This window comes from Chlorocebus sabaeus, chromosome 11 (genome assembly GCF_047675955.1).
Source record: "Chlorocebus sabaeus isolate Y175 chromosome 11, mChlSab1.0.hap1, whole genome shotgun sequence".
In the NCBI taxonomy this organism is placed as follows: domain Eukaryota; kingdom Metazoa; phylum Chordata; class Mammalia; order Primates; family Cercopithecidae; genus Chlorocebus; species Chlorocebus sabaeus.
Genome location: NC_132914.1, coordinates 38,491,792 through 38,504,072, shown reverse-complemented (window position 1 = coordinate 38,504,072; position 12,281 = coordinate 38,491,792). Strand labels below are relative to the sequence as shown.

At 35.5% G+C, this 12,281-nt stretch overlaps 1 protein-coding gene across 2 annotated transcripts in view; it reads right to left on the bottom strand.

Moving 5' to 3' along the window:
- The window catches only part of CNTN1 (contactin 1), a 399,377-nt gene that overhangs the window by 48,331 nt on the left and 338,765 nt on the right, over window positions 1-12,281 (bottom strand). For both annotated transcript variants that reach the window (XM_073020625.1, XM_008002891.3), the window contains exons 18-20: window positions 9,616-9,686; window positions 6,970-7,204; window positions 3,914-4,017 (exon numbers count right to left, since the gene is read on the bottom strand). In XM_073020625.1, coding sequence (XP_072876726.1) covers window positions 3,914-4,017; window positions 6,970-7,204; window positions 9,616-9,686 — 410 coding nt within the window. The remainder of the gene's footprint in view (window positions 1-3,913; window positions 4,018-6,969; window positions 7,205-9,615; window positions 9,687-12,281) is intronic.

Sequence of the window (12,281 nt, the reverse complement as noted above, 5' to 3'; positions counted from 1 at the left end):
CTAAGGTATGAATAAAATATGTTATATCTAATATAAGAATACAAAGAAAAGGATTATTTGTAATTATCCTGATATTTTACATATTTTAAATGCCCAGTCTATAAAATAATGGGATTGTAATTTCACAATTAACTAAAATGCCTAGATTAAAATGTCTAATAATAATATAATCCTGCACTTTTTATTTACATAAACATGTAAGGAACCATTATAAAATGCAACAGGATGGCTCAAATTCACTTGGCAAAAGTGAGGTTTACATGTTGAATGAGCACACTTCTGAACATTCAGGAGTGGATGAGTGCTTCCCTTTTCATCCCAGGCAGGGCAGCTTCAGAGACACATTTATACAAGTCCTCAAAGGTCTCAAGGGATGGAGTACCAGTTGCCCACAGTGGTTGCCAACAAAACAAATAGCACCTTTGTATCTGAGCTCCCCGCTTTCCTGTTCACTCTGCCTTTTCCTCATACCTGCTTCCTAGGATCATATTGAAAACAATCAGTCAACAACAATAATAGACAACTTTTCTCCACATCTTTGTTTGAGGCTCTGTTTCAAAGAGATCCAGACCAAAGCGGATGTCTTCTCCAAAATAAGAAAACAATACACTTTCTAAATACCAGTTTCAGCTCACCATAATAATTTAACCTTTAAAAACATTTGAGTAGACTCTACAGAATTGTTCATCTTTTATGATGACTGTGAAATCAGTCATCTGCATTAATCTCTAATTCAGCTGCTAAAGGTTTTGTATTCATTATTCCTGGTAGCCTATTTTACTTATTTTCATTAAATTAATTAAGTGAATATTTTACCAGCTGGGTGAGCAAACTAAGTTTTTTGTGGATTCCTGGGCAGGAGCCCAAAGTTCCAAAATGCACTTGATAAGAAGACTTCTTGTATTCTTCTAGCTTACCGACACTATAGAAAAACTCACTGGGTATTAAGATTGAACGTGGGGAGCTCTTTAACCAAGTAAGAGAAAAATATACTAAGTGACATAAACATTCTACTGAGATACACTTTAAAACCACAAGGGAAGAGATTGTCTTTAAATTCAATTGCTCACAATTCTCATTTGAAATGTCAGGAAATGAACCTTGAGATGGTTTCAATCAGGCAGGAGTCAGGGCTTTCCAGCTTTATATTTTATGTTTTCCATGTGCTGCTTTCTTTCTGTGTATCTTTATACACAGAAAAATATAGATCCATCATACATTTTCATGGGAAGTGCAGTGGGGTATTAGTTTTCACCCTCATCTATCTTGTTAAACCATTGGCTTCTCCAGTCATATTTTAAAATGGAAACAATAACCACATTATAGTCAGGCAAGATCCCCCCTCCCCGTCACCGGCCACATTTACAGGAGCATTTCCTGCAGAACAATAAATACTATGGATTTTCTCTTTTAAGTGTTCGTGCTTGTCTCTTTGATACTCAAGACCCTGTGTGAAAGGTTTAAAAGGATTTTAAGAAAGAATGAATGGAAAGAATAATTCTATGATTTACTTCCATCAATTACAATCAACCATTCTCTGGAGAGGCAAGAACTAGATTAAAATCTGATTATGACAATTATTACTCAAACAGTTCTAACCCTCAAGTTCTTCATCTCTAAAATGGGGATAATTATAGTGTCTTTGTGTGGATTTAATAAAATGAGCTTAGTTAAGTGTTTATCACAATAAGGACTCAAGAAATGTTATCAGTCTTTTCATCATTAACATCATCATGATCATCTTCTTCACTGCGATCATCATCATCACCACCACCACTATCTTTGAATGCCCAATGACATAAACAGGGAAAATTATTAAATACAGGTGATTTAATATCTTTCACATAACAGTTCTATGAGGCAGTGGTTACTTTCTCACTTTATAGGTGAGGAAACTCAATGTTCAAATCAATTTTCTACAAAATTCTTAAGTGACAGAGCTGAAATATAAACCCATATTTGCTCAGCAGCAAAGCACATAAGTTTTTACTTAAGGTGAAATTGGAAAAGATCAGAAATCTGTGAAACCAACTCCTCATGGTACATACTTTTCCCTTGAAATTATCATTTGAGAAAATCTTATTTGATAAAGATTACTTTTTACTATGTGAAAATCCTTAATCAAGGTTTAGTTCCCAATTAAAAATATATATATTTAATTTAATTATTATCTGAATCATTGGTTCCACTATGTTGTTGCTTCCTACCTCTTATTTCCTTGTCCTCTTCTTGTTAGAAGTAAGCAAATAGTCAATATATAATTCTTGGCATTGACAAAGATAATATTTAATTTTCTAGCATATTTTAAAGTAAAATATGTCATATATTTGACATTTTGACTCAATGATATGGGTTATACATTAAATTATCCTTTTTTTCAATTTTTATTAGTCAGAAATATATAAAAGAAGAAATCCTATGCTCCAAAATTTTAGTTTCCAAGTTCTACACTTTGATGTCTTCTCCCAAAGATACCTCAGGCGTATTTATTATAGGGGTTTGTAACATCTAGTGAATTTCTCTCTTTCCTACTCCTTTTCTACTAGCTGTAAACATAATTGTCAGGTTACTAAGTCATGAATATTGAGTATTCTCAGTCTAATTATTCCCAGTCTACTCTTCTCTGTTCTGTAATAAATTCAGCTGAACCCTTGATAGATGATCAGAGGGCTCTTTAAGATCTTCCCAAATTATCAAATATTGTGCCAATAAAAAAGCTTCCTGTTGGTCTGGGTGTGTCTGCTCAAAGGCTTGAGTTTCTTTTACAGCTACATCTCAGAAACATGGCCTTGTGAAAGCCCAACTGTAACACTTTATTTAATCATACTTCATTATTCCTGTGAATTATTCAATGAATATCTATTTAAAGCCTGCCAGGTGCCCAGCACTGTTCTTGCATGGCACTGAGAGTAGAACAATACCCTGCCCTCATGGAGCTAATATTCCATGGACAAGGGAGAAGGGAGGGTACTGGAGCCGAGAATGCAAGCTGGCTGGGGGAGTAGGGTGGGTGGAGGGGCAGCCCTAGACAGCACTCACTGAAAACAAAACAGAGGGGAGTCTGTGATGTGCGGCAATAAAGCACCGAAATTTGAATCAGACAACTCAAGTTTTAGATACTGCTCTGACACTTTCTGTAAGTGACAACTGAGGCAAGTTGTCAAATCTCTTTGGTATCCATTTGCTCATCTGTAAAGGAAAAACCATGTTAATTCCTTCAAATTTTCACTTCTTGCACTTAGAAATGTGAGCTGATTATTTCACATTTTCTACACAGCTCAGTCTAAATTGCATTAGCATTGTATTAAAGACCCTAACTAATCTTTCTAGTTTTGATTTTCCAGTTTTTACTCCCTTGACTAAGACAAGTTTTCTCATTTGTGTCTGACTGACTCTTACTGGTTCTTTAAAATTAAGCTTGAGGGAAGTTTTATTTGGGTCATTTTGATTGTTACTTCATAGATAACATAAGACATATTTGGTATGTTTATGATTGTTTATTTTGGAGGGACTTTTCAAAATGGACCTACTGACTGAAAGAGGATGACTATTTTCAGGATGCTTCCATAAATTACCAAAATACTTTCCAAAAAACTTGAGATTCACCAGCTTTTTATGAGAATGTTTTCCCAAAAAGACCTTGGGTAATCATAAGTGTTATTACCATAGTTTTTATTTTGGCCAGTTGTTTGCCAGGACTTAGGTTTCTTTACATCTCCTCTAGATAGGCCAGTTAGGAACCCCTGTTTTATTATTAACAATTAACTTATATATGACCACAGTACTAGACACAGAGAATAAAGTATTAGTTGCCACATAAATTAATGGGACATTGAAATATACAACACATTTGAAAATGTATGCTCATATATTTATGAATAAATGTATTTAGTTTGATAAAAATGTAACGTACCTGATAGCTTTCCACTATTTTTTCTAAAACATGTTCCCAATGAACAGATATCTCAGAAGATGATAAGACTTTTACACCTACTTCTGTTGGGGCTTCACTGGGAGCTGAAATTTTATGAGAACATTACATTATTAGTGAGATACTTACATTTAAGAAATTCGAATAGCATCATTTGCTATATGAATGATGTGATACCATATTTTAATTTTAATGTTTACAAAATAGCTTTAATATTTTCAAAGTGAAATAAGTGCAATTATTTTATTACCTCTTCCCATATTTTTCTAACGTTATTTTATGGTATTAGTGATACATGTGCACACATACTTTCATCTACATAAATGTGAATATAGACATCTACACATACATATACTCACACACACTTTTACCAAATACAGGAAGCCTCATCAATTTCTTTCACATCTGTGAGCAAAATGATACTATTTTTTCAATTTCTCTCAACTGATATGCTTAAGAAAGCCTGTTGTTGCAAATTAAAATTAGAAATATTTAGCTATCAACTCTATATTATCGGAAATAGGAAATTTGGTATTATAGAAAACTGTTCAATATGATACATTTTCTCTTATTTGCTATTTGTGGGAACTAACTACAAACAGCAATATTATTAATAAAACTTCCCTTTTTATGTTCAAGCTAAGATCTTTTTGAAAAATGTAAGAGCCTTTGAAACAAGTTGTAACATCCACTGTTTCCTGGGCTCAAGAAAGCTTTTATATGTCTAATCTTCCAACTGGGCATCAAGTCAAATATGTATCAAAAAGGCCTCTGTTCAGGGAAAAAAAGTAACTTACATCCCTTATGAAATTTACACAAAGAAACCCATGAAGCCTTTAAGCAGGGGTGATCAATTTTTATTGTCTTTCATTAAAAAGCCATAATCCTATTTAATGTTTAAAAATGTTCTACACATGAACACAGTTGCCTTTCCAAAACAAGGTAAACGTGTAGCACTATGATTGATTTCGCAGCAGTGGAAGAAGAGATTAACACTTATACAAGTTTCAACACATGCAAGTTTTATGAGACTCATGAAATATTTAGGAAAGAAATATAATTAAATACAAATGGCTGTGACTAAATAGATGACAAGCTATTTGCCTGAAAGCTTATTTTAGCATCAACTAAAGCAGTAAAAAGGTGAGAAGGTAACTTGTAAAATGCTTAAGACACTCATTTTATCTGTAAGATGTACTCATGTTCTTCAAATTATTAAAACTGAGTGAACTTATTATATTTCTTGGTTGTTTTGTTTTGTTTTGTTTTTGAGATGGAGTTTCACTCTTGTTGCCCAGGCTGGAGTGCAATGGTGCAATCTCAGCTCACCACAACCTCCACCTCCCGGGTTCAAGTGATTCTCCTGCCTCAGCCTCCCGAGTAGCTGGGATTACAGGCATATGCCACCACACTCGGCTAATTTTGTATTTTTAGGAGAGATGGGGGTTTCTCCATGTTGGTCAGGCTGGTCTGGAACCCCTGATCTAAGGTGATCCGCCAACCTTGACCTCCTAAAGTGCTGGGATTACAGGTGTGAGCCACCACGCCCAGCCAAGTTATCATATTTCTGCTGAATAAGCACAAGCATAAAGAATATAAATTTGTCATCAGGACTTTTCCACTGTTTGATAATAAACAAATTATTTCTATATTTTATTATTTTGACATATTTGGTTGTGCTAAAAGTAAAAAAATTCACACATACACACACACATATATATTAACATACACATACTTGTGTATGCAATAAATAATACAGTTAAAAGTATATATATACTTTTAAATATATACATGTATACTTATATATACACATACATTTATATATAGGAATGACTGCCTTTTATATTAAATAAATTTTATTATGTATATTTAAGATATGTGACATGGTATTGTGAGATACATATATAGAATAAAATGGCATTTAATAAAAGTAAAGATCATAGGATGATTTAATTATATATTACACTTTTAACAAATACTAAAACTAATAATTCTGTGATGAACATATGCAAGAATTTCTGTTGAGTATAAGGCATGGTATAAGGCATGGCTAAAGGTTTATTTTGGAGTAAAAACAATGGAAGTTGGGTGAACCAATAGAGCCCATTTCCTCTAATGATAGAAGAGTACCTCACACACCTTTAGTTTTTAAGCTCTTCTACTTGTGCTTCTCACACATGCAAAGGGAAACTTGACCAAGGGTAAATGTATCATTGCCAAAGACCAGAAGGCAGTGACATCTCTATTTGCTTTTCTAGCCGTTAATTATTTACACAGTGCACATTAATAAAGGTATTATTTTTAACAAGAAAAACAAAAGTATAGCAGCTTAAACAGAAATCAGAGAAAATAATGTAATTATGCTCAATCTAAAACTGGATGTCATTTGTATAAATATATAAAGTCCTCTATGGCCATGCTTAATTAAGTTAAAGTTTCTAGAAAAACAAGAAGAGCTGGTATTAGTATAGTTTATTTCCCCAAATGCCCTACAGGACAAATTTTTCCCCTTTCAAGAAAACAATTTCAACTGACTGACCCCTTTTTCATACAATTACATCTAGATTCCCTTTAACAAAATTTGTGCTCTCTATTGTAACAAAAAGTTACCTAAATGCTATAATTACACACATTTATAGGTTAGAAGTTTGGGCCATTTTACAAATAATGTATACGTTATAGAATTTTTAAGTTGTAAACTTTATGAATATATAGACATATTGAGGTTCTGTTCAAGTATGGAGAACTACAAAATTATAATCAAGAGCCCAAAAATGGAAGTCAAAGCCAATTATTTTAATGGGGATTTCCTAATACCATGGGCGTGATCTAAATGATGAAAAAGACTCTAGCAGCATGCACATCATTTAGATGAAGAGGCAGATGTTTAATTTGGTTCAAAATAGTACTCATTTACTAAATTATAATGCTATAAAAAGGCCTTACTAAATAAGGCCTGAAAGGAAACAAACTAAATGCCTACTAGAGAATTACATTTTTCCTCCCTCCTCATGTAAGAAGGTCTTTCTTTTACCTACCATCTTGTGCTGAATTAATGACTGCTACTAGGCTGTAAGGTCCATCTCCTTTGTTGTTGAAGGCCTTAACTTTAACTTGAAACGCAGTGGAAGGGCTCATGGTTTCGTCTTTATGTACATATCGGCCGGTGTCAGGATTAGTAACTGTGACTTTTTTCCATTCTTCTCCATCAAATGGCTTAAATGCCACGATGTAACCAAAATTGTTGCCATAGTGGTATTCTCTTGACAATGGCTAAATAGAAATTAAAATATTGGGTAGGTTTTAGTAATACAAGTAGCAGGGAGGAAATCCTATGGGGATAATGACACACATGGAGGCATGCTCTTTGTAGAAACATATTCAGTTCATGTATTAGTGCTGGTTCCAAAAGTCAGAGGAAACATACTCAAACATGGAATGACCTTATTTAACAAATGGTAGCCTTGCTACTCCTAGAACACCTCAGGGGCCTCCCACTCCGGGTCTTTTTCCTTTCAATTTCTTCTGCCTAGAATGTTCTCCTAGATGTTATGTGACTCCTCCCACTCACCTCCCTTCCTCACTTTCCCGAGGTAAAAATCACTTACTTGACGATGTTTTCTCTGACCACAGTTCCTGCCACTGCAAGATTCCAACACAATACTCCATGCCTCACACCCTACCTATTGTTTACTTTGACCCTAACAAAATCTATGTATTTTACTTATTTATCTACTTTATTGTCTCTCTCAACTATAGAATACATGTTTTGTGAAGGCAGAGTTTTTGTCAGTTTTGTTTTCCTCTTTATCCCTAGCACCTAGAACAGGGCTTCAAGTAATATGTATTTAAGGGATGAGCAAATGAATTTCATTAGAATTGAAAGGCAGTGGTAAGAGAGTTATATAAGACTCTAGCCTAGAATATCTACCTTGTGATTAAAAAAGAAACTGGTAAGAGGAATACAAGTAGGTTGCGAGGAAGGGACAATATTCCACTCGTTTGTAGAAGGATGGCTTTGGGTTTCTATCTCCAATTCTAAAGCAAGTGCTTGGTTTTTCATTATTTTCTCAGGGTTTCTTATTATCACCCATGTCAACTGCCTTATACCGAAGTCTATGTCAGCCCTAATCACTTATTATAAATAAATATTGACTTACAGTTAATTCTAGTGAGTACTCATCAGTTAGCCTTTACTAGCAATTAAGGTAAATGTGCACATTGTATATTTACTTTTTTTTTTTTTACCAGAAAATCAAATTTAAGATGTATTGAGGCAAAACCTTGAAGTAAATATAACACTACTGTTTGGACATACTTATAGTAAATAGGAAGATATAGAAATGTGTAAAGTCAAGTGGTAGAATCTGCATGTGGTTGAGCAATAGATTAATAGGTATGTGATTTTAGATTATTAGATAGTATAGCCTAACATTTCTATAACAGTTTAAACATTTTTCTTATTGATAGTTCTCTACTTAGTTTTTGGAATTTAGAGAATAACAGAATCAGCTATGAAACTTTCAAAAATAACAACTCTCGGGCTCTATCTCCAGAAACTTGAATTTGAATCTTTGCAGGAGAATTTCCAATACTGATTTTTTTTTAAAAGGCCCATCTTATTCTGTAGCAGATATCCACAGAATTTATAAAAATCAAGCCATAAGAGAAAAAGCAAAATGTCCTAATTTTTATAATATTTGCATTTTTTGGACATTTCATTGGCAGTAATACTTAGAAATAAATATTTTAAGATTCAGATTAGCAAACGGGATTTTTTTCACTAAATCTTGCTTTAAAATGTGATTTAAATGCTAAGTATAAAATGACTACAAAGCACACAGTAAGTCAAGTTTTGCTAGACATTCACTTATTAAATAAATCCATTTGACTCATGCAAAAAATAAAACCTGTCATTTTTTCCACAGTCTTCAAAATCCTTTGGAGCCTAAATTGTGCTCTTTGACTATCTGCAGTGGTTCAACACTAAGCATATGTAATGAATAAATGAATCGTATAAACCATGTTATCTGGATAAATGCCAGGTGTCTAAATCAGACAATTTTGTCCTATCACAGCTTTTCCAACCCCTCCCAATATCTTTCCTATTCCAAAAATCCAGCTAAGATGTATTATTTTCTATAGATTATAGTCTCTGATATAGAACTCTCCTTTGACTCATGAAACTGTAATAAAATCCTTTGGATATCTCAGTAACTAGTCCCATGGGTGACTTCTAAGACTGACCTATCATGCTAGATTACACCAGTGATCAAAGTAAGCCTCAAGTGAGGAGGCAGACTCCAGTTTCAAAACTTTGTTTGATACAAAGTTTGTAAATGGAATCTTTGGAATTTAGAATGTCCAGAGACAATTTTTAAAATTACAATTAGATTACCAGACTACAGTGATCAAAGTATCTCCGGAATCAGACAGCTGAATATGTAATCACCTAGGCTAACAGATCTCTTAGCATCCAGGATTCATTCTTGCATAGGAACTACACACTAAGCCACAGTAAGCCAGATAAAACCTGATATGCATTTATGAAAAAAAATAGTAATATATTCTTGCTTGTGCAGTAGACATTCACTTTCATCTCAATTTATTTCAGGAAACAAAATGGGGTGGAAGTTACATATAGATAGAGCAACCTTTAATATGTGCAACTCATCAATACTTACCGCCCATGTTATGGTCAGCTCTCTGTTTCTTCCACCTCCACCTCCTACATCTGAAGGAGCCACATTTGGTGCTGAAACAAAAAAACAAATATATGCAAAACAACAATGAAAATAGGGCTTATATTTTTTTCCTGGTGTTAGAGTTCGTATTCACCACAGAAACCACAAATGTTTTTCTTTTACAAGGAAAAACACACTGGACAAATGATCCACCCAATTATTATAACAATGGCTCACAGTAGTTGTAATAATCAGTTTTTCTGCCAACATAAAAATTGATTTGGTGCCATAGGAAGTGTGCCCATTTCTCTTAGCAAAGGATAGGGAAGCAAATTTGCCTCCCCATCTTTTTCTTCTTTCTGTCCTTTCAGTTAATATGATTTTGAAAGATTACATAGACTCTGTTAGAAAAAGATTTTGCCACTTTTACTTTTGAACCCTATGAACTTCTAATAACTTACTGTTGTGTTAGTTTCATGCTTCATTCTACAAATAAATGTTAACAAACCATGCATTTGTATTGGAAAATGTTTCCCCAAATATCTAAAAATATTAGAAATCTAATATCTCTCATGCTCTCACTTTAAGTTCCTCAATTTTTTCTGAAACTGCACCATCAGTGACTCCAAAGTACTCCCTCCCCCATTCTCTTACATCATCTTGTAGTTTCAGTTTCCCTGCTAGAAAGACCCTTTGTAGTCTCTGATCTTAAAAATCTTTCTGTCATACTGCTGTCTTCTTAATCCCCAAGCCATCACATCCTTTTCTGCCACTGAACTGCATGGAAGAACTGATATACGGCTATTCTTTTTTGTACTTCACTCCATAATCACTTTTTAACAACCCACAATATATCCAATATAGGAGTTAAGAAGAAACCACTTAGGCAGAAAGTAAGGGTATGGGAGTCCTTGGTGTGGCTTTGCTTTTTAATGAAAAGCAGCCCCAAATCATTTTCTAAGAAAGAGAAATCCATAAAGTCAAGCTGCAGACATAGACAAGCAAGCTGGGAGCTTGCAGGGGTGAATGTGGGCAGGAACTACGGACTACACATGTTCAAGATGGCGGCTCCGTCTTCCCTTTTCTTTATCGGCCACATGTACAGTAAGAAGCAGAAAGATGACACCGATCAACTGGAAAGCCTATTTGCATAACAAGATTAGAGTGCGGTGACCAGCCTTCCCCACGCAGTATGTAAACTTAATACCTGATCAAACCAATCTGTGAGCCCTATGTAAATCAGACACCACCTTCTCAAACCTGACTATAAAATCCAGTGTATTCAATGCCAGTCAGTCTTTTCTACTCGGGGACCCCTCTCCCTCTACAGAAAGAGAGCTGTTTCTCATTCATTTCTCTTCTGCCTATTAAACCTCCACTCCTAAACTCCTTGTGTGTGTCCACGTCCTAAGTTTTCCTGGTGTGAGATGATGAATCCCAGGGTATATACCCCAGACAATGTAGCCATTTCATATTGGGGACCTCATCCAGGATATCAGGGTACAACATTAATCGAATCAGTGAGTCCAACTCTGTCCTTTCATTCTGAGGCTATTGGCCTCCATTTAAGAACCAAATTAAACCAAATACTGGACCCCCTTCAGCCATAAACAAGCGTAGCTGGCAGCCATATAAGACTTGGGGGACAGGCTTACTAGGGAGAACATGGAGAATTCCCAAGTACCCATGGGTTGCTTGGCATATTGGCCATGTTTGAACTAGCTTCCTTTCATGGAGGACTTAGCTGTCATGTGGGGCTGGAAGAAGTCCTGGGGCAACTGAGGATTTCTGGATGGGGCTACCCCTGGTGTTATCCAAAAGCTATTGGACTGACTCCAGCCTCTGATCCCCCGATGGGCTGTCAGCCACAAGATCTCCAACTTTCGTATCGTAATTTCCTTCTTTCCTGTTGGCACTGTCATAAATCTTATCCTCTCTGTGTATGCAATGTGTGGGAAGTTTTAGGGTTCAGGGAAGGAATCCTGTTTGGCAAGATCAGAGAATGTCATAGTAACTGGGGATATAGCTCAAGGGAAGGTGTTTTTGTGATGTTCTAGGAACCGAGGGTACCCCCAGTGAGCATCTCTCCCTGCCCTTGTTCTAGAGAGCACATGGCATTTCAATGTCTCTCTCTGCCCTTGGTCTGGAGAGCACATGGCATGTCAAGGTCACTCTGCCCTTGGTCTGGAGACCTCATGACATCTCAAAGTCAACAGCACCACCTAGTGGAATAGGAATCCTCTCCATGAGGCACGTTGTCCTTTACCGAAACACTCTAGCTTCCCAATTCGCTGAGCTTTTTGTGCCTCTCTACTAGAAACCAGGCTATATGCTGTTTCTGTGAATGGGAAAACTGCCTTCAGCAATTAGGAGTACAATGTCCTCCAGAACCAAATTTTAGTCTCAGTACTGTCCAATCTTCAGGAAAATAGCCATTTGGTCCCTATGTTCTTTTAAGACACTTATTCTGCCTCCAATTAGAATGGTACTTAATTAGTAAGGGGATTTTAAGTCCAGAAGTTAACTGGAACCATTCTCTAAGGGTAAACACTTTAGCATGGGCCATAATAGCAGGATATAGAGCTCAAACCAGCACACTTCCTCCATTAAGGAGGCAAGCGCAACAACTGCCCAAATGCAACTGTTACATAGTCTCTCGCAAGATC